The 22,949-nt window shown below is 32.6% G+C and overlaps 1 protein-coding gene across 1 annotated transcript in view; it reads right to left on the reverse strand.

Moving 5' to 3' along the window:
* Positions 1–873: 873 nt before the first annotated feature.
* The window catches only part of LOC143046620 (uncharacterized), a 38,692-nt gene continuing 16,616 nt past the window's right edge, over positions 874–22,949 (reverse strand). The window contains exons 3-6 of the mRNA XM_076219757.1: positions 11,968–12,974; positions 8,395–8,686; positions 6,701–6,902; positions 874–2,675 (exon numbers count right to left, since the gene is read on the reverse strand). Coding sequence (XP_076075872.1) covers positions 2,443–2,675; positions 6,701–6,902; positions 8,395–8,686; positions 11,968–12,974 — 1,734 coding nt within the window. The 3' untranslated portion in view covers positions 874–2,442. The remainder of the gene's footprint in view (positions 2,676–6,700; positions 6,903–8,394; positions 8,687–11,967; positions 12,975–22,949) is intronic.

Raw genomic sequence — 22,949 nt, forward strand, 5'->3', positions numbered from 1 at the left:
GAAAGCCAACAGGATCAAATTTCTTAATTCGTTATTTGTCAATACGTAACTTAGCTTGTAACTGTGTAACTTCTAAATTGTTAATTCGTAAATTGTATTACGAGACAACTACAATACCAAGCAATACCCAGCAATACCAAGCAAAAATAAGAGGCTCTTAAGAGCCTGTTTCGCTCACCTTGGTTTATGTGCATATTAAACAAAGGAAACAGATGGATTCATCACAAAATTATGTTTTGGTGATGGTGATGTGTTTGTAGATCATACTTTACTGATCATTTTTGTTACTTACAATTTTCTCTATCTGTAATGAACTTGGCCTTTTAGTTACAGAGGAAAAAACTTTGTAAAAACTTACCAAAATTTCCCAAATTAATGAAAAATGTTAAAAAATGACTATAAAGGGCAATAACTCCTTAAGGGGTCAACTGACCATTTTGTTAATGTTGACTTATTTGCTGAACATTATTGCTATTTACAATTTATCTCTATCTATAATAGTACTAAAGATAATAACCAAAAACATTCAAATTTCTTTAAAAATTACCCATTGGGGGGCAGCAACCCAACAACCAGTTGTCCAATTCATCTGAAAATTTATGGGCAGATAGATATTTACTAGATAAACAAGTAAACCCCTTGTTAAATTTGCTTTAAATGCTTTGGTTTCAGAGTTATAAGCCAAAATCTACATTTTACCCCTACATTCTATTTTTAGCCATGGCGGCCATCTTTGTTGGTTGGCTGTGTCACCGCACACAGTTTTTAAACTAGATACCCTAATTATGATTTTGGCTAAGTTTCGTTAAATTTGGTCCAGTAGTTTCAGAGGAGAAGATTTTTGTAAAAGTTAACGACGGACGAATAATAACAAAAATTTATGAAAAATTGGTAAAAAATGACTATTAAGGGCAATAACTCCTTAAGGGGTCAACTGATCATTTTTATCACATCGACTTATTTGTAGATCTTACTTTGATGAACATAATTGCTGTTTGAAGTTTATCTCTATCTATAATAATTTTCAAGATAACCGAAAACGGACGAAATTTTCTTAAAATTACCAATTCAGGGGCAGCAACCCAACAACCCATTGTCTGATTCATCTGAAAATTTGAGGGCAGATAGATCTTGACCTTATAAACAATTTTACCCCTTGTCAGATTTGCTCTAAATGCTTTGGTTTCAGAGTTATAAGCCAAAATATATATTTTACCCCTATGTTCTATTTTTAACCATGGCGGCCATCTTAATTATTTTGGCGGGTCACCGGACACAATTTTAAAACTAGATACCCCAATGATGATTGTGGCCAAGTTTGGTTAAATTTGGCTTAGTAGTTTCAGAGGAGAAGATTTTTGTAAAAGATAACAAAAATTTATGAAAAATTGGTAAAAAATTACTGTTAAGGGCAATAACTCCTCAAGGATCAACTGACCATTTTGATCATGTTGACTTATTTGTAGATCTTACTTTGCTGAACATAATTGCTGCTTACAGTTTATCTCTTTCTATAATAATTTTTTAGATAATAACCGAAAACGGACAAAATTTCCTTTAAATTACCAATTCAGGGGCAGCAACCCAACAACCCATTGTCTGATTCATCTGAAAATTTGAGGGCAGATAGATCTTGACCTAATAAACAATTTTACCCCTGTCAGATTTGCTCTAAATGCTTTGGTTTCAGAGTTATAAGCCAAAATATACATTTTACCCCTATGTTCTATTTTTAACCATGGCGGCCATCTTAATTATTTTGGCGGGTCACCGGACACAATTTTTAAACTAGATACCCCAATGATGATTGTGGCCAAGTTTGGTTAAATTTGGCCCAGTAGTTTCAGAGGAGATGATTTTTGTAAAAGTTTACGGACGACGGACGCCGGACGACGGACGACGACGGACAACGGACGCAAAATGATGAGAAAAGCTCACTTGGCCCTTTGGGCCAGGTGAGCTAAAAATACACCCCAAAGTATGTATACACAAGATCTGAAATTAACTGAAAAGGAATACAGTCACAAACTAATTAAAGTTCTACAATATTATAATTAAGTCATATAAATTAGATATGTAAATGTATAACGAGTGCTCAAAATCGGAGGGATTAGTAAATCATGATCAACATTTCCCTAGCAATTTGTTTCTATGTCTATGAAAGGGAAAAAAAAATAATAATTTACTACTTTTAAATTTATAAAAATATCAATCCATTAAATTAAAAAAATAATATTGCAGTGCGAGTACGAGAATCCTATGATTTTCAACAACTTTGTACTTACACTTATATATCAGTACAAGACAATTTTGCCACATAATTAAAGTAGTAAAGCAACTTCTTTTTCCATATTTTTTATAGACAGAGAGAATAATGTTTTGAAACAGGTTATCTGTATCAAAGACAGGATGTACTTGTAAACATAGACATTTGTTTGTATCTTAAATTAAGTTTAGTAGTTTGGAAGTAACTGTATTTGCAGTAGGACGTTTATCCATAGCGTTATTCCAACATTTTGATATCAACTTCATCAAAGCCGGAACTGGTTGATTCTTTTCAAAAGAAAGGCGTTGACCTGTTTTCACGTAATCAATCAACTGTTGAGCATCTTTAACTTCAATAGTGTATTCTTCACTCTTCTCATTTTTTGATTCTGAATCTTGCTCGTTGATGACTACAACATTTGAAAATGATAAATTAAAATACCATCCGTTACAAAAATTCTTGAAAGTGTAGCTCGTCAGTGTAATCTAGAGTTGTAACACAGTACATACAATATAAAACATTAAGATAGATTTGATATATAATCTGTATCAAGGATCTTTTAAAGATTCAGTCACAGAAAAAAAATATACTTGAAGTACGTTTAAACAAGTGATAAATGCGTTGGATCGTCAGTGAAGGTGATACACCGCTGAAAACGCACAAGTCATATAAGATCATAATACTTTGATATGAGGTAAACATATAAATTCTGTAAATGATTTTATATCTTTTTTATTCGAATTTGGAGCAAGAAACACCTAATGAATTCATTAGTTTTTGGTTATTTTTGTTTGTTATTGTCTTCATCAACACATTTACCTTTTTATATTTGCAATCGTTAAATACGAGTTTAATGTATCCATGTCAAGATTTGTAGACAACATTTAATTTCTTATAACATGGGAAACAGTAAATGAATGGAGGTATTTTCGGGGATAATGGTAATTACCGACCAGAGTAGGCGAAAATGATGGGACATCTACATTTTTTGTACATAAATATATCGTAATACCATAAAGCAGCAACAGCAACATTTTTTAAGTCATCGTCGTTAATACTGTGTAAACACTCCCGTTGTTTTTACCATTTTCGTTGATATACGTTTAAAAAAAACTGTTTTGAGTACATAAGACAACGGTCAACAGGTTATGCTAATACGACAAAACGGTCAGAAATTGGCTTTTCCAAATAACAGTCATAATTCATCCAAAATCGGTAATGTATAGTAACGCAATCCATATACACGGCCAAACATCGCACAAAAACCTGCTGATTCAAACGTAAAATGCAGGTAGTTCAATAATTGTAATGGAATACTGTGAAACGGTAGACCATACAATTGGCAAACTGTAGTGATATAAAGCATTCGAGACACTGTAGATAGGACCAATGAATGAATAATATGGCTTTTGCCACTTGTTATGTCTGTGCGCCTGACTTTAAAATATCGCCGACATCAGTTGTTTTCCTAATGCATTATCATATGGTCCGAGACCACAATTATTTCGTAGTGCATTTCTTTTAGAACATAAATGAAAATAAAAATAAATCCCACCTGTGCTTTCTGAAAGAAACTTTTACAGTGTGTTGTACTACTTTTGGGACAAATTATATCAAAATTATAGAAAACTTCATCGGCTCTGCTCTTAAAATATGGACAATTTTATGTTTAGGGCGTCTTGAAATCTTTTGACAGCTTCCGAAGTGCTAATTTTAAACCTTTTTCAGCTGGACCAAATCACTTCTTTCCTTTAAAATTCTGGACCCAAATTTTTTGACAGTGTAATTTCACCCCCCTACTTGAAATTTGAGGCATTAAACATGAAGAAATAAATTTGGAAGGGTTATAAAAATTAATGGCAAGTAACCCACTGTCAACACTAGGGACTATATTTGTGACGACAATTGTGGACTCGCACCATATCATCAATATTTATATATTGTACTGTTAGGTGAGGGTTGGCTTCCCGCTAACATGTTTAACCCCGCCACATTCTGTATGAATGTGCCTGTCCCAAGTCAGGAGCCTGTAATTCAGTGGTATTGTTTGTTTAATGTGTTACATATTTGTTTTTCGTTTATTTTTTTGTACATAAATAAGGCCGTTAGATTTCTCGTTTTTATTGTTATACATTGTCATTTCGGGACCTTTTATAGCTGACTTTGCGGTTTGGTGACTTACAGTTGTTAATTTCTGTGTCATTTTGATCCCTTGTGGAGAGTTGTCTCAATGGCAATCATACCACATCTTCTTTATATCATAAGTTATGTGTTAATCTTTGAAAATGGGTTTACTACGTAAAGTTTATCAATTTTTACAACGCTTTGGCTACTTTTTAAAAGCAAGATATGATGATTGAACAATTTGGAGTTACTAAACTAATCAAACAAAGAAACAAATCAAATTAAGTATTATGCCAACATTTGATAAAACTATATTCAACCTATGCCTACAAACAAGATGCAATAGGTGTTGCTATAACAATTATTAGTTAATAAATTGAAGGTTAATACAGTCAGTATATTTAAGAATCAAATGTAACCCTTTTAAAATTCAGAAACAAAAATAAAGTATTTGCAAAATTGTCTTGTAGTAAAAATGGAATTATTAAAAAAATATCTAAAAAGGCAAAATTTGTTAAATAGAACCTTTGATATTAGCACAACTGTTTTGAAATATATATTAGATAAATAATAATAAAAAAAAATAGACTAAATTTAAGAACATTAAAGTGCAGATGTGTTTGTTTTTATTCATTATATTGAGTTGTGAAATTTATTATTACATTTTGTGTCTCTAAATTGAAACTCCATCATCCGAATTTATAATTAATTTAGATAATAATAAGACAATTTGCAAAATTATAATAAAAATGAGCGTAATTTATATAAACAAACTTTATATGACTATTCTAAGACCACCGTAAGAAACCTCTCGTGTAGTCCTTTCTTTGTGAAACTCACTAAGTACTAGCATATGTCGTTAAACCATCCTAATACATGTCTTATTCCTGAGACAGCTTTGTGAAACTGGGCCCAGAGACTGAAGGAAAACAACATGACACCAGTTGGTATTGCAGATGCAGAATCATATCTTATAGTATGACTTTTGAGACAGTCATATTAATGAAATTTGTCTCTACTATACGGTGTATATGTTGGAATTGATAGTGAACATTTAAAATAGATATTTTACATGAGTTATTATTTATGAAATACATGGGGTTCATTAGTGTTGTATGTTATTGTATTTGGAACCTTTTTTATATAAACTTAAATATTTTGATCATATTCATGAGAATGACACGGATAGGTATTTAATATGACCAGATGTTCCCTTAATAAAATAACAAAATGTTTTTTTTCCCAATTATTTCAATACATTATATTAAGTTTATACTAAATCCTATATATAGCTATATATACATGTAAACGCACATAACAATCTACAGTTTCACTAGTTCCTGTAAAAGAAATTGTATATTGAGTATACTTTAACGCTAAGTTTAAACTGATTGCAAATTGTTTAGCCCCTAATCAATTGATGTTTTATAACACATTTAAATTCTAACAAATTTTTCAACCTATGCCAACATTTTTTTATACAATTTTATACCTAAATTTTAAAATGTTGGCGTAGGTTGAAAGAACCAAAGTAGCACGGATATTGGGCACGTGTATGACATGTACAATAAGATAAAAGTTTATTCCAATGATGGTCCATGCGTATTGTGATCACCGGATTTTAACAGAAAAGGTCATGCTGAGTTCACTGCATATGGAAAAAAATATCGGCGATCGTTTACTGGAAGCAAACAAAATTATAGAATTATACATAAGTTTTATAATAAAAACTAGCCATTTAGTTATAAAAATGATATGCATCATTTATTAAATTTGAAGTTTTATTATGACTTTAATTTTTCAACACTGACATATAAGGTAACTATTATACTGGAATATTTAACGAATTTACCTATTTTGTTTTGTAGCAGAAACAAGTCCCGCGACCCTAATGTTTTAAAATTTTGAACAGCTTTAATATTAGGAGCTTTATTTTTTACAATTTATCTTAAAACTATATGCTATGGGTTTCTTTTTTCATACATAATTGTGTTTTTAATGAATTATCTGTTCACAATCTGTAGCTCCAAACAAAAGCCTGGTGACCCCCACTTTTTACTAAGTATTTGACAAAACCTTGATATAAACTTAACCTTTTGGCAAAAGGTCAAAAACGTCTACGGATTTTGATAAAGACTCCTCCCATCTACCTTAAAACAACTTATCAAACTATAGTTTACCAAGCAGGTTTTAGTAGTTCAATTATGTAGTATTGATACCAAACATAGCGAACTGCACAGAAAACATTTTAGAATGTGCATTATAATGTTAAAAGTACTTTCTATAATACAAATATATAGTTTTACTTACGCTTAAATGCAGGACGTCCGTAGTAAACTTCCCACATCAAAATTCCAATACTGTATATATCTGATTCTGTTCTTTCGCAATATTTATCTGTGAATATCTCCGGCGCAACTGCTGTCGGTAAATATATGCCACCAATTGTGCATATGTGCTCAGTTGGTTGTAAGAGTCCGGCATCTGCAATTTTCGCCACTCTATCTTTGATCTATGAAGACAAGAGATATAGTTATATATTTTTGTTCCATTTCATGTAATGGAATGTGTCGTTCATAGCCATGATACATTGACAGGGTTGGGTCTACAATTGATTTGTTTTTGTTTATTTGACTATGTCTTCAACGTTGGCATTTGATGTTAGAATGTAGGATAAGTACTGTATTGAAATCTTTCATTACAGTGATGATACATTTCAAGCAGATATGGTACACTACAACCTGCACAAATGCATGAAACTAGGAAGACATACAAATGCATACTTTAGTTTAAAACAGATGGAAAATTATAACGTTACTTCTAATATTTAACTATGGATACTTTTCCGTTTGATGGTATTTTTTAGGTTGGTGTTATTTCATGTTCAACCATATTATATAGGTATCAAAAATTTCTTGATACACAATTTGACAATGTGGTTCACTGTATAGTGAAAACTTTAATTATCAATTAAAAGTTCAATTTAGCCTACGGAAAAAAAGTATAAAAAGATTTATACATGATGCAGAAAAAATATTAATATAAACGTAAATGTTAGCGAATATTTTGGTCCTGACATTTCATTCGCATATTGTTTAATTTAGATTTGCAGCAAGAAAATTGTGGAAATCGTTTTAAGGGTATACTTAAGTGAAATTTCGAAGTCGAAAGTTAAGGAACAAAATAAGTTTAAAATTTTGATAAAGGTTATATAGCTTCGGACTTTTACCTTATATTTGCATCGATATTAATTTGGTTTCAAATCGAAGGAAAGGAATAAAATCTGCTTAAATGTTGTTAAATGACTTTTTACGAGCTATTATTATAATAGAAAAAATAAAATGTTTTTTTTAGCAAACAGTTTTACCTTGTATCGTAGGATAAAAAAAAACCAAGGATTCCGAACATCTGACACAAATTCCAAAACTTCACCCTTGTACATCCTTAAATTACGAAAAAGATATCCCTTGTACAGAACTCTAATGCCTTATTTGGGTTAACGGCATACACTAATTTTTCAATCCCATGGTAAAACAAACAAAAACCATTTAAACACAAAACAGTATAAACAATCAAATATTGAAAAACTTAAAACTAAGCAACATGAACCCTGCCAATAACTGGTGTGATCTCCGATGTTACTTTATGCTCATCTGGTGCAACACATGGTACTAATAATTTTATCATGAAGTCATTTTTGAAGATGGGGTGTTGGTCTCTAAAGTCAGCGTCTTGCTGACATATGTCTGTTTTCTCATAACGTTAATTTGTTTCACACTGACGAATAGTTTATTTTTGTAAATGACTGCTTACACTTCTCCTCGATTGACAATGTTTCAATTATATCGAAGTAACAAGACCCCTTTCTCCCACAGCTATAGTCTGGTGCATAAAGGTCTTAATCATGTACTTGAATAGCTACAGTTTTATTAAAAACAGATCTGATTTGACGAAAAAGTTTATTTCCAACACTGACTGCAAAAACGTTAAGCATTGTAACTTACAAACACATTAGACATTTTCAGATTCTTGTGTATAAATCCTGCCTCATGAAGGTGTGCAATTCCCGTTGAAATTCCTGACATTGTTTTGATATAAAACGCCTTTGACTTCTCGGATTCGTAGATGTTCCAATCTTTTAGATTACCACATGGTACAAAGTGTTTATTTTTCAAAATTAAGTTCTCTAGGCTTTCTGAGCAATGCTCCATGCGCAGTTCCAAATATTTGTAACCTTGGTAATCAATTCTGATAGAAATTCCATATACTTGAACTATGTTTGGATGGTTAACATTTCTAAAATAAAACAACAATGCTACATGTAACATTATTTTTTTCTAATAATAATCTGTCATTAAAGAACATGATTAATCAATTGTAAATACCAATGTTTTCACTGGTATACGCCTCTGCAAAAATTGTGATGTCAGGACATATTTAATGTGACATACAATGTACCATTACTTCAATCTGTTCTTTTTTTAGTATTTTTTGTAGATATGGTCTTAAATTTCAAACGTTCTCTTGCATGATCCTTATGTTAAATATTATTACCTGACTGTGCTTTTGTACTAGACATTGAGCTAGAGACATCTTTATTAGAACAACGAAGGAGTATGTATCTTCTAATAAAACAATATATAAATGCTGACCAAATTCATATTTTAAATACCATGGTACGTAGCGACTATCCCTTAGTTACAAGTACATGTTGCATGCTAATATCAGATTTTATCATTGTGCGATCATAGCCCTGGCCGTACCTTTATTTAGTGTGGTATCAACAAAACATAATAACACACGGTTAATAACAGTTTGCAAGGGTATAACTCATCATATAAATACATTACAAAAAGTACAATTAAAACAGTAGTCTCAATTACATGAAAATAATTCTAAGCCAAATTTCTACTATAAATTACAAAATGATATATGCTGTTTTCCAGTTGACGAGAAAAGGGTATCATAAGTTCGTCAAGAAACGACCGAAACATGATACCATTGTTCATGTTTTAACACTAAATAAGTGTTATAATGATATGCTGTAATAAAACCAGTTGTCATAGATATAGGGTTTTGAAATAATCTTTTTCTCTTATTTATTGCAACAATTTGAATGCATGGATTAAAAAGATAAGTAGACAAAATTACGTTATGCTGTCATGAAACCAGTTGTCTATATATAGATTCTACCATTATATCGAGGTTGATACGATATTTGTCCAATAGATCAAATTTAAAACGCGAGGGTCGCCGAACGTTTTAAATATTTAAAATTTAACTGTCAAGAGTAGATAAATATCGTATTACACGAGATTTGGTAGTGGAATCTGTTTCTCTTATGATTTTTAAACAATACGCAGTCAAACGTATTCCTTCTTTGCAAGTGATCTGCAAAAAGATGTGTTCTTTCTATGTGAAATCATCAGTCATGCACGCCTTTTTCATGCCGTCACAATAGGAAATTGAGAGGACAACAAGAAAAATTCGACGTCATAATCGGATTTCAACCAATGAAAAACTGAAATCAAACGATCCACACGTTGATCAATTTTTTTTTATACAATGGGTGCAGAAAGGGGCAAATTGACGAAGAATTAGAGAAACTTGTATATTGCTCTTTATACATGTTATTCAACGATTTTCGGTACTTATCTATCTTCGGATTTCAAATGTTTGGCTTTGAGCGTTCCTGATGAAGGTAAATTAAGAAAAGCGCTTCGGACGCAAGAAATCATTAAACATGTTATTTTCAATATTTTACATCACTGGATCGCTACCTCTGCTGGTGGACTATCAGTCCCGAGGGTATCATCAGCTCAGTAGTCAGTGCTTCGGTACATGTTTTAAAAACTTTACTAATAAAATTTGAAATTATTATGAAACTAAGGTTTCAACTCACTCAGACAAAGTTGGCTTTAGATGCATTTGGCTATTTATTTTAGGTATTATTGACATATAGCTCTTCAACGATTTTCGGTACCTATTTATCTTCGGATTTCAAATGTTTGGTTTTGAGCGTTCCTGATGAAAGTTAATCCAGAAGAGCGCTTCGAACGCAATCAATTATTAAACGTGTTGTTTTCAATGTTTTACATCACTGGGTCGATACCTCTGCTGGTGGACTATCAGTCCCCGAGGGATCATCAGCTCAGTAGGTTCGAGACCACAATTATTTCGTAGTGCATTTCTTTTAGAACATAAATGCAAATAAAATCCCACCTGGGCTTCCTCAAAGAAACTTTTACAGTGTGTTGTACTACTTTTGGGACAAATTATATCAAAATTATAGAAAACTTCATCGCCTCAAACTCAAAATATGGACAATTTTATGTTTAGGGCGTCTTGAAATCTTTTGATAGCTTCCGAAGAGCTATTTTTCAACCAAAATCACTACTTTCCTTTAAAATTCTGGACCCAAACTTTTTTACAGTGTAATTGCAACCCCCTACTTGCAATTTGAGGCATAAAACATGGAGAAATAAATTTGGAAGGGGTGTAAAAATTAATGGCAAGTAACCCACTGTCAACACTAGGGACTATATTTGTGAACAACGAAAATCAAGGGACGACAATGGTGGTCTCAGACCAGTAGTCAGTTATTCGGTACCGACATGTTTTACAAACTTTACTAATAAATTTTGAAATTATTATGAAACTAAGGTTTCAAATTCCTCAACCAAAGTTGGCTTTAGATGAATTTGGCTATTTATTTCAACTCCCTCAGGCAAAGTTGGCTTTGAATGAGTGAGGCTATTTATTTTAGGTATTTTTGACAAAAAGCTCTTCAACGTTATTCAGTACTTATCTATCGGATTTCAAATGTTTGGCTTTGAGCGTTCCTGATGAAGGTAAATCCAGAAAAGCGCTTCGGACGGAAGAAATTGTTAAACGTGTTATTTTCAATATTTTATAATAATTCGGATGTACCGTTACTATGAATACAACTGGTGTGGTGAATGTAAAGCATTAGTGTAATGATTTGATCGCCTTGTTTTAATTCAATTTTTTTTTGAATATATGTTTAGGAATGCATTAGTTCACGGAGAGATCAAATATAATAATCGTTCATCAATGATCTGTTACATGTCATGTATGTTAAATATTTTTAACGTCCCCCCCCCCAAGCAAAAAATATTGATATAAAACGAAAATACAAAAAATGCCTGCACAAAAAAAGAGCAAAAATAATAAAGCCCAAAGAAGTCCAGTAAAATCACTTGCTGACCGTAAAGTATATCAATATAAGAGTTGTTTAAAATAAAATTTTTACCTTTTTTTGGGAAAAAGTATTACTTTTGTTACATTGATTTTGACTTGTTATTGATACTACATTGCACAAACTTTTTTGAAATATGTTAATACAACTTCAAACAAACACAATGCTTTTATTAAAATTTATACACCATCTTAAGAATGTTGCGTCCATCCCTGATGTTCGTTTCTACTGTCGTAGAAAATTTGAATTTGTTTTGAAATTTCTATTATACAAAAAGCTGTATCTGTGAAAAGACGGGTTATAATTAAGAAATCAACATTTTATATATTTAATTTGAAAATGATAACTTTAAACATACCTTATAGAATTCACCTCCGTTAACTGAATCAAAGAACTATCAGTTTGCAAGGGCTGTTTCATTGACTTGACCACAGCTTTGACCCAGTTTTGTTCCCTCATCATTTCAATTTCACGTACATGAGCAAATCTTCCTTCTAATGTCTGGGCATGTTCACAACTTCTCAACTCTGCAGGTGGATCTGAATAATGCGGAAAGTATTCTATGTAAGTAATGAGTAACTTCCCCATTATACATTTTGCCCTATCGCCAAAGGGAAGGTAGATTGTTCTGATGTCTATGTAAGATCGAATATCCTGTGTGACGTTCTTGATATAAATTGTGTCGGCGTCAATCTGTTGAGGTATGATCTTTCCGCAAATATTTCGAACCTTGTCTCTAAAATCTTCAATATAATTAGAACTAAGGTAAGAATAAATTCTTTTTTCTGAGAACCTCGGTAGAATTTCATCGGACCATTTTATCATAAATTCTAAAGGCCTTAATTTGAAGTCCTCAATTGTATGCTTCTCCTTGAGGGATATAAACTTGTCTCTGTTTAACAAAAATGGAAGTGTGAGTAAACTCAACACACTTAAAGGAAGACACACAGGGAGTGCTATAATAACTGCTGTTCCAATAGCAATGCCTTTAAGAAGTTCATATGGATCATCTGGTATTTTGTAATCAAGAATTAGTGCTCTAACTTCTTTGCTTTGCTCATCAAATAACTGTAGTTCTGCCAACAACATGTTATCGAAATCCACACGCAATGTTTCTATTTCTTCTGTATTCAAGAACGAATACAATTCTCTCCATATACGGCGATCTATCAGAAGTTCTGCCCTTAATTTCATTTTACCAATTGATGTTATCGGTTTGTGAGGGTATTCATCCTCAAACAAAAGCTCATTATTCGTCCATTGGAACATTTTCTTCTTTGTTTCTGAATGATTTAGGTGAAGGTTAGCTTTTCTTGACAGATCGGCACATCGAATTTCGGCTTTTGAAATGAGATCTTTCATTACCTGAAAAGAACAAAAACAGAAATTTGCTATAGGTATTACTTGATGACGTCATTATTAAAAAAGCACATATCTTTGTTAGTCATTAAAAAGGAAACTAAGGATAATTGTTCTTATAAAATTTTGACGGGACGTATTATGGTATACAAATGTCCGGTGTCCGTCTGTCGGTCTGTCTGTCTGTCTGTCCGTCCGTATGTCCGGCGTAAACTTGTCGCACCGTAACTTGAGAACGACTGATCTAAATTTCATGAAACTTAATATAGTTGTTTTTATGATGGTCAAATGATCTGTATACTTTTTGGTGAAAATAAGATTTAAACTTTTTGAGTTACGGCACTTTGTAACTAAAACAGGGGTGTGTTTTTTTTCACATGTCGCACCGTATCTCAAAAACGATTCTTGATTATTGCTTAAAACTTTACACACTTCTAAGTTATATTAATCTTAATATCTGTATACTTTTTGGTGATGATTCAAAATTTCATTTTTGAGTTATTGAGTATTTCGTAAAAAAGGGGGAGGGTTTTTTTACATGTCGCGCCGTATCTCATAAACGATTTATGATTATTCCTTAAAACTTTACACACTTCTTTGTTATATTAATCTAAAGATCTGTATACTTTTTGGTGATGATTCAAAATTTCATTTTTGAGTTATTGAGTATTTTGTAAAAAAAGAGGGAGGGGGTTTTTACATGTCGTGCCGTATCTCAAAAGCGATTTATTATTATTGCTTTAAACTTTACACACTTCTTTGTTATATTAATCTGAAGATCTGTATACTTTTTGGTGATGACTCAAAATTTTATTTTTGAGTTATTGAGTATTTTGTAAAAAAGGGGAGGTTTTTTTTTACATGTCGCGCCGTATCACAAAAACAGTTTATGATTATTGCTTGAAACTGTACACACTTCTTTGTTATATTAATCTGTATACTTTTTGGTTTGATTCAAAATTTTATTTAAGTGATATTTGTAAAAAAAAAAAAAACCCAGGGTTTGGGGGGGGGGGGGGGGGGGGTTCACATGTCCCGCCATGTCTCAAAAGCAATAAATGGTAATTGCTTAAAACTTTCTCAGAAACTATTGATGATTATAGCATAAAACTTCCACACAAGACGTCGGGCGTATCATGCGCTCATGGCGCAGCTGTTTATTTAACCATATCATTCAGGTGGACTCAGTTTGAAAGTAACGACGAGGGTGTTTACCATTCTCCTAATGAATAGTAAGTACAATAGGTTATTGAGAATTGAAACTTCTTTCACTGTTAAATAACATCCAAACGTTAGAAAAGAATTTAAAAAATGGTAGAGAATCCCTTTAGATTTAAGGCACATCAAGCACAGATTTATATCATTTTTATTATTAAAAAATGAATCCATCTTTTAGAATAGTTTTTCCAAATAAAATAGAGGTTGTCTCAACCTGTTTAATTCAATGACTCCTCACAACGCAATTTCAATTCCTGCCTATTTCGCCCTTTCGTAAAGCATGCTTTACGGAACCAGGTCAGAGGAAAACCTGTTTTACAGTCGTCAAAAGGAGTAGGTTCAGTAAGACCCCTTTTTGGCCCCAAAATATAGCAGTTTTACAAAATTGTTAAAATGTAAACCTTTAGTTATTTATTGGACAGTAGAATGCTTCTGCTACATAAATATGGGCTGTTTTTGACAATACAATGCACATATATCCGGTACTAGCATCATTAAGTCATGCTAAATTACTGAAATCCTCTTAATTCTAGCATTTTAGTTAAATTTTAGACGGTTTTCGTGTAAAACGAAAGTGGCCGCATTCGTGTTCATCCTTAATATTGAAATGTAAGTTGTATTTTATGATAATACATAACATATATAAAGATTGAGGATGAACACGGATACGGCCACTTTCATTTTTACCAAAAACCATCTGAAAAGTGACATTTTTCGGCATATTAGGTAGATATTTCATATTTGAGCTTGAATCGGATTGTTTTTAATGACTTAATCTGTTAAAATCTTTCACATAAACTAATTAATTCAAAAAAATAGACACTTAAGGATGTTCGCTGCTCAGTTTCAAAATAAATAACTTTTCATAAAACTAGTATGTTTTGATAGGGAATAAATTGGGGAATTTAAAAAGCAAAAAAAATATAGGGGTCAATGTGCTTGTTTTCGAGATATAAGCCATTGGAATTTTGGCGGGAAAATGTTCTCTCTTCATTTTTCATAGCTTCATCATTGACCAGTTAAAGTTCTCAAATACTATCAAAAAATAAATACAATTTTATAAGACTTTTACAAATGACTTATAATTATACATGTAAAAGATTTATAAAAAGAAAAATGGGGGTCCATGGGGAATTTTTTTTAAGGCATTCAAATGAATAAAACCAGAGGATTCCGAAAATCTGACAAAAATTCCAAAACATGACAAGCAGACATCCTTAAGTGTTTAAAAAGTGGTCAAAATCTTTCGTCAAATGAACCTGAAATTTGAGGCCAAAATCGGTCCTTACCGGACCTACTCCTTTGTGAATACTGGGACACCAAAGTTGGATGTGGAGCTCAGAGGAAGTTCTTAGAAGACTTTTGCGCTCACACGGACACTTTACTAGTAAACGATGTTCTGATTCTTGTTTTTAATATGAGAAGAGTTATTTCTATTGAAGTCCATTTGACGTTGCTCGGTCCTTGTACATCACATCATTGTGTTGTTGTTCTATGATAGTTCTCGTATTCTTGTCGTTCATTTTTTCTAAATTAAATGCGCTTTGCCTATATTACTTTTTGGTGCTTATTTTATAGATATGACGTGGCTCTGTACTTATACATTCCGCTATTGTCCTATTGTAAAACATTTTTGTAGTCTGTACGCCTTTTTATGTTTCTTTCATACATATATGACGTGGTTCTTTATTTAAAAATCCCATCTTTGTGTTATTGTATTTTGTTAAGTTTGTATATTATTTTCTCTTATTTTTGCTTAATATATGTCATTTTGTGTCTTTGTTATATGTTTAATTGTTTGTACAGTGATAAAGATTAAAACACAATGTTGACTGATGAAACCTTATTTATGACATGTTTACGTATTATATATGTGCTTGTGTTGGTCACACATCGTTGTCACTATAATGGGAATTGATGCGACTTTCACACAAAATACTGAACTCAGAAGAAAATCTAATCGGAAAGTACATAATCACATGGCAAAATCAAATGACAAAACACATCAAAAACGAATGGACAAGAACTGTCATATTCCTGACTTGGTACAGGTATTTTCAAATGTAGAAAATGGTGGATTAAACCTAGTTTGATTGCGCTAATCCTCTCACTTTGATGACAGTCTCATCAAATTCCGTTATATTTACAATGATGCGTGAACTAAACAGACAATTTACATATTAAATAAAATAGTCAAAATATGGGTACAGCAGTCATCATCGTGTAAGAACAATTAAACAGAACACAAAAACATCAATCAACAAACACATTCATTGATTCGCGTGTCTGACGTCAATTGTTTTATACGTCACATACATTTGTCGTTCAATGTATATACAAACAATTTTAAAGGCGAATTTGTTAGTGCAAAACTAGTTTTAGTTTGATAAACTTTCCATTTGTTAATGAGAACCAGTTTGAAACTAGTTTCGAACCTAAACTGGTTTGCCATTTGTTATTTTCAAACCCAAACTGGTTCAAGAAACTATTCAAACCATGTCCTAGGGTGGTTTGTGGTTTCGGTTTAGGGTTTACAATGGCGGCAATGTTGATGCAGTGAAGTGGTCGCGAAAAAATTTATGCAGATTCTATGGTCAAATTGATCTTTTTAGTGGATTTTCAATACAAATGTACTAGCATTACCTTTTTGTGTTTGGTGTTTTTTTAACTTCACATAGTTTTATATATTAAATATAAAACTAAGAACACTACATGTATTTGTTTGGTCATTTATTTGTTGCTGTTATTGCTATTTTTCTCAGTCTGGCAGTTACCTTCTTGTATAAATTGGCAACTAAAAAACGTTTTAAAATGTAAAATTGTTTTTGTTGTAAATTGGAAAATACTGAGATGACGATTGATGTTTATGAGATAACAATCCGATAAAAAAAAATTGTTAACATTACTAGAATTCAAAACTGAAATAAATTGAAATAGCCTATGAGAACAAGAGCTTATGAAATTGTTAGAATTGCTAAAATTTGTGATTAAGTCGTCATTTCTAGGTCGGTTATTTCTGGTATATATCTTTTGGTATGAACACTGAAACATTTGACAGGTACCATGTTGAATTTAATTGTGTTTAGGTACGGTGAACCACCATTGATAATTCATTGATATTGGTATACAGTGTGCACATCTCTTTTTAACAGACTGAATGTTATAATTTGACTGGGTGTGTCTGTCAGTATCTTACCATTAATTATTAAGAGATTTTTTATTTCTATGTCTAAATTCTAAGCAAAAAATACACCTCTTTCTCTCTGCAGCGTCAATGTTTATTTAACACAAGTTTAAATTGATGCTAATTTTAAACGCCCAGTGACAAATATTTCATGCATGTTCAGGAAAACACAAGATTAAAAGTCGGGTATATAATGTAAGAATCAAGAGATGTGATATTATTGCTAATGAGGCAACTCTTTAAAGAGACCAAATGACACAAAAAATAACAGCATAGGTCACCATACAGCCCTCAACAATAAGCAAAGCTCATACCACATAGTCGGCTATAGAGGAACCAGAAATCACAAATGTAAAACCATTCAAAGGAGTAAACTAAAAGCCTAATTAATGTACAAAATAAAGTGACCGAACACAGTAACAAACGACAACCACTGACTTACAAGCTCCTGACTTGGGACAGGCACATACATACAGAATGTGGCGGGTTTAAACATGTATAAAGCGCTCAATCCTCCCCAAAGCTGAAACAGTAGTGTAGTAGTACAAAAAGAAAAGAAACCGGCCAACTAACATTAAAACAATAGACTCAAAGCATCCAACTAAAAGAATTTGCAATTACTAGAAGTTTGTTCAAAGCTAGCTGCAAGTGGTACTGAAATAAATATTGTTCCCCCAGACTGAAGCGTCTGCTATACGTTGTATCCGTACATATACATTCATATACAATAAAAGATTTTGAAAAGTCGTAGTGCAAAGGTTTTGACCATCGAAATATTGCATTTGAAATAATAGTTAGGACTAGAAGATTTTCTTCTAGGACCATCAGAGAAAAATAATTTTGAGAACTTTCTGATATCTTTGCTTTATAAAAAAAAATCCACTACGGTTCCATGAAAAAAAATGTATACACTAAGATGTCCTTTTTGATCAGTCATTTTCACAGGCACTTGTTCCCGGTAATTGTCTCAGTTTCATGTCAGCGAACAAATTCACAACCTAAAAAATGAATTTTTATTTTATTGATCTTCTGTAGAATATCTCTAGAAGAGGTCCAAATTCACTTTTTTTTTTATTCTTCACCAAAAGACATAATTTCTGGAGATGTGCAGAAGAGACGAACATGCCCAAGTAGTTTTGACGTCATGTTTTTTAGATAAACTTTACATTTGTTGAGAAATATCTCAACCAAAACCAGTTTTGAAACCTAAACCAAAACCAATCAAAACCAGTTTTAAACCAAAACCTTAAACTAAAACCAGTTTTGATGTAACAAATTCGCCTTAATTTTCACATGGGCAATGCTAGCATACAGGGTTAAAAAATCAAAAGTATGTAAGAATTAATTTCAGATATAGACCGAGATTTAAAATAGTCCAAAGTTATATAGAAGTTATAAGAATCCACAAATAATTCATTCCAGTACGGGATTGAATAATTTTGACTTTGTGGTTTATCCTATTTTCTAATTCATAATAGAAATGACATAATTATAATAGAACAATATCATACTGACGGGATCTTTTCATATTAGAAATGACATATAACAGAAAAAATATCATACTGACGGGATCAAGTCAAGTTATAAGAACCAAAGAAACACAAAAAGTCGCATATACAACACACACTTGCAAAACATGAAAGATAATACAAACACATTGACGGGATGTTTAAGTACCGAGCCACGTTAAATGGATATCACATAAAACAATCCAACAGTAAAAGTAATAGTAATAGTAGAACAAAGTCAAATGAAAGAACAATATAACACGTTGTTAAGATGATAAACCACACCAGTACGCATAATCTATACATCAAGACCATCATGTATTATTTGTGAAGTTGATATGGAATATTTATCAACAAGGTCTTGGTACCTTCCGATGAACTTTTTTAGAAAAAGGACGAGACGTTCTTTGACATACCCCTGGTTCCTTTACTTTTTACTTAGACACCGATGACGTTTAACAAAGTCTGAGTAGGAGCTGCACGCTCTTGAATATCGAATAAGTTGGGAAATATATATCCCATATGCAGGTGAAGTTGGCATATTGCTACTACAAGAGGGACAAAAGATACCAAAGGGACAGTCAAACTCATAAATCTAAAACAAACTGACAACGCCATGGCTAAAAATGAAAAAGACAAACAGAAAAACAATAGTACACATGACACAAAATAGAAAACTAAAGAATAAACAACACGAACCCCACCAAAAACTAGGGGTGATCTCAGGTGCTCCGGAAGGGTAAGCAGATCCTGCTCCACATGTGGCACCCGTCGTCTTGCTTATGTGATTACAAATCCGTTAAATAGTCTAATTCGGTAGGTCACATTCATGAAAGGGAAGGGGATTGTAAAAAAAGGGGAAGGATTTGTTTACATGTCGCGCCGTATCTCAAAAACAATTTATGATAATTGCTTAAAACTTCACACATCTAGAGATCTGTATACTTTTTGGTTTTGATTCAAAGTTTAAAAAAAAGGGGGGGGGGGTCACTGTGATCCCTTCTGTAGTCCTGTATAGTCCGAAATGTTCAAGGTGAAAAAAATATCAAAACAGCAAAGGTAACTTATTAAAGAGTTCAGCCGTTTCCGATAAATACCAAAAAGAAACTTTTAGTGTAATGTAATGTACACTGGTTCTACGTACATTACATTTGTTAACGTCTATAATACACATTGTTTAATTACCTGTGCATAAGATTTGTTCAAACTTGTAAACTGTATGTCATTTAAAGGTTCATTACATCGAACCGAGTGCAAAGTTTTCGGACAACTTTTCTAGCAGTTAGGGAACGACCATCTGACTCCAAAAAGGGGGAGGGGTGGATATTTCTGATCACCAATTTGATAAAAAAAATCTGGTCATACAGTTGATAACAATTTGTATTCTGAATCCAGAGTTTCCCCATACATTAGGCAGCAACCATTTGATTTTCTGGGGGGGGCTATGGTTTTTTTTTCTGTGCAAACTTTTTTTTTCGCCTTCGGCGAAGAACAATCTATTTTTTTAGCGACAAACCGAAGACAATTTTTTTCTTTCAATTTTAGCATTACATATAGTGGCAGCTGAGGGTGAAACAAACAATTTTTTTTACTCAGGGTCCAAAACAAATTATTTTTTTCACCAAAACCTGGAAACAAACTTTTTTTTCCAAAAAAAACCATAGCCCCCCCCAGAAATTCAAATGGTTGCTGCCTTATATTGTTAAATATTGAAGAAGAAAAAATAATTTATAGCACCGGTAAAAAAATGAATAAACGTTCGCGAAAAAACAAATCTGACAAAAAAAAAAAAGCATAACCTCCTTTTGAAGTTACGTGGTTGGTCCTTTATGAAAACCATTTTGATGATTTGCAGTAGTTTGAAAATACTAAAGATGTCTCGATTACGCATTAGAAAACGTAAGCTGCAGCAGCGTGCTTACAGACGAAAAAAACAGATGGAGATATTAAGGATCACTACATTTCTATTGTTTCTGGGTGTTACAAATGACATTTTTCTATAAGGAGTATTTTGGCAAAGGGAGGGTAATGGTTTTTTGTTATTTTTAAGTGTATTTTAACGGATCTGAGATACTAGACAAATTACAATTTATTATTCAAATATCAACTAAATGCATCAGAAATATTTAGTCATACAAAGCTATTTCAAAGCTTCAAGTAAATTATTATATCCCATTTTGAACATTACAATACTTAACTTTTCTCATTCAAAGTATGAAATAAGAGAAAGTCTTCAAAGTAATCAACATTTGTTCATGGATAATCAATAATGTTTCAATAACACATATACAAAATTTCTAGAAATAATGATCATAATATCAGTCAAGGCCATATAATTACAATTCAATATACATTCCCTAAATAAGGGAATGCCAAACATCATTCTCTTAAACCGCATAGATCTACCTCTGAACCTTATATTTGTGCTTTCGTAGGCCAGTTAATCGTTTTCGGAGGTTACATTTAAATTGAGGCAAAACAAAATAATAAGAGAACGTAAACTAATTTTGAGACGAATGAACGGACGGACGTAATGACGGACAGACGAACAACACCCTCTCCGCCGTTGCGGATGCATACACATAAGATATTCCTGTAAATCGCTTAGACAATGAACACTAAATTGTATAAAGGGAAACTCATGTCGTTTAACAGTGCATTGGCCATGCACACTTTTTCTATTATAAGGTGGATTCGTGAATATCTCTGGGAATATAACATTACTGTGTTTCTTTCATAACTTACACGTGTATAAACTATTAGACATGGATTTCTTGAATAGTTGTTTAGCTTTATAGGTATAAGCAAGAAAAACGGAAGACGTTAAGTATTAATTCAAAGATTTATTTGTATTAGTAACTGTTTTTAATACAACGTGGGGACAATCTCAAAACAGTGTGATAAATGATAAAAACGAATTCATCAAGCGGCCGAAAATTAGGCTTTTCATAATATATATTCATAACTAAGGATCAGCAACGAATATTTGAAGGCAACATATGTATATCAATGCACTTTTTTGCACTAGTTCACAATTCTACGCAAAAAGATATTTATAACTTGATGAACAACGAAAACAGCATCGCAATCGATATCTATTAAGTGTCGTGCTCTTTAGTGAATAAACTCATCATAAAACAGGATTAAAATTTGTATTTACGCTAAATGCGCGTTTCGTTTGCCAAAGAAACATCAGTGACGCTCGAATTGAACAAAGTTAAAAAGGCCGAATACATTACGAAGTTGAAGAGCATTGAGAACCGAAATTCCTAATGCCCGCGTCACACTGACCCGATTTTTACGCCGATAGCAACACGATAATGGAAATTTTCAAAATCGGGACTGATCGTATCCAGATCGGGCTATTCGTAGTGCCATCTTTAACCATCGTAGAACCATCGGCCATTTTTTCTAGCCTTCGGGGACAACTTCGGGAAGAGTTCTAAATTTTTTAACATGTTAAAAAATCCCCGAAGATGCGTCCGATGTTGAGGGTTCGTATTGAGTTCGTATCACCATCCTCACCATCGTAATGTCACCGGGAATGCATCTTTGCACATCGTATTGCATTCGTGTTTCCATCGTTTCCATCGGGCAGTTTTGACATTAAGATGTCTACACGAATGAATCACGAAGATACCCGAAGGTCTTACGATGGCAACACGACTTCGTGAAGACCTCGTAATCCTGTCGTGATGCCGTCGAATAAAAGTACGAAGGCGACAAGATGGAACTACGACGGCAATAAATCCAGCTAAATGTAAGTTAATTTTCTCGCTTAAATACATTATACATTTAAAGTGTCATGCGCGATATGCACTGGTCAGTCTAATACGACAGTTAAGAAATACGTTCATAAAACATGGAGCTCATATCATATGATTCTATGAGAACAAGAAAGGCAACAGCGTTGTTTCTATTAATTCAAATGGAACAAGAAGAGCAGCTATTACAGGCTCAGGATTTACCAACACTGCAGGTACACGTATATAGGGAAACCAACTTTTTCTTCATTATCCTGATTTTTTATGTATCGTCTGAGTTGTTGTCACACGAATGTTTACTCCATAA

The sequence above is a fragment of the Mytilus galloprovincialis genome, chromosome 9, assembly GCF_965363235.1.
Source record: "Mytilus galloprovincialis chromosome 9, xbMytGall1.hap1.1, whole genome shotgun sequence".
NCBI classification, from domain to species: Eukaryota; Metazoa; Mollusca; class Bivalvia; order Mytilida; family Mytilidae; genus Mytilus; species Mytilus galloprovincialis.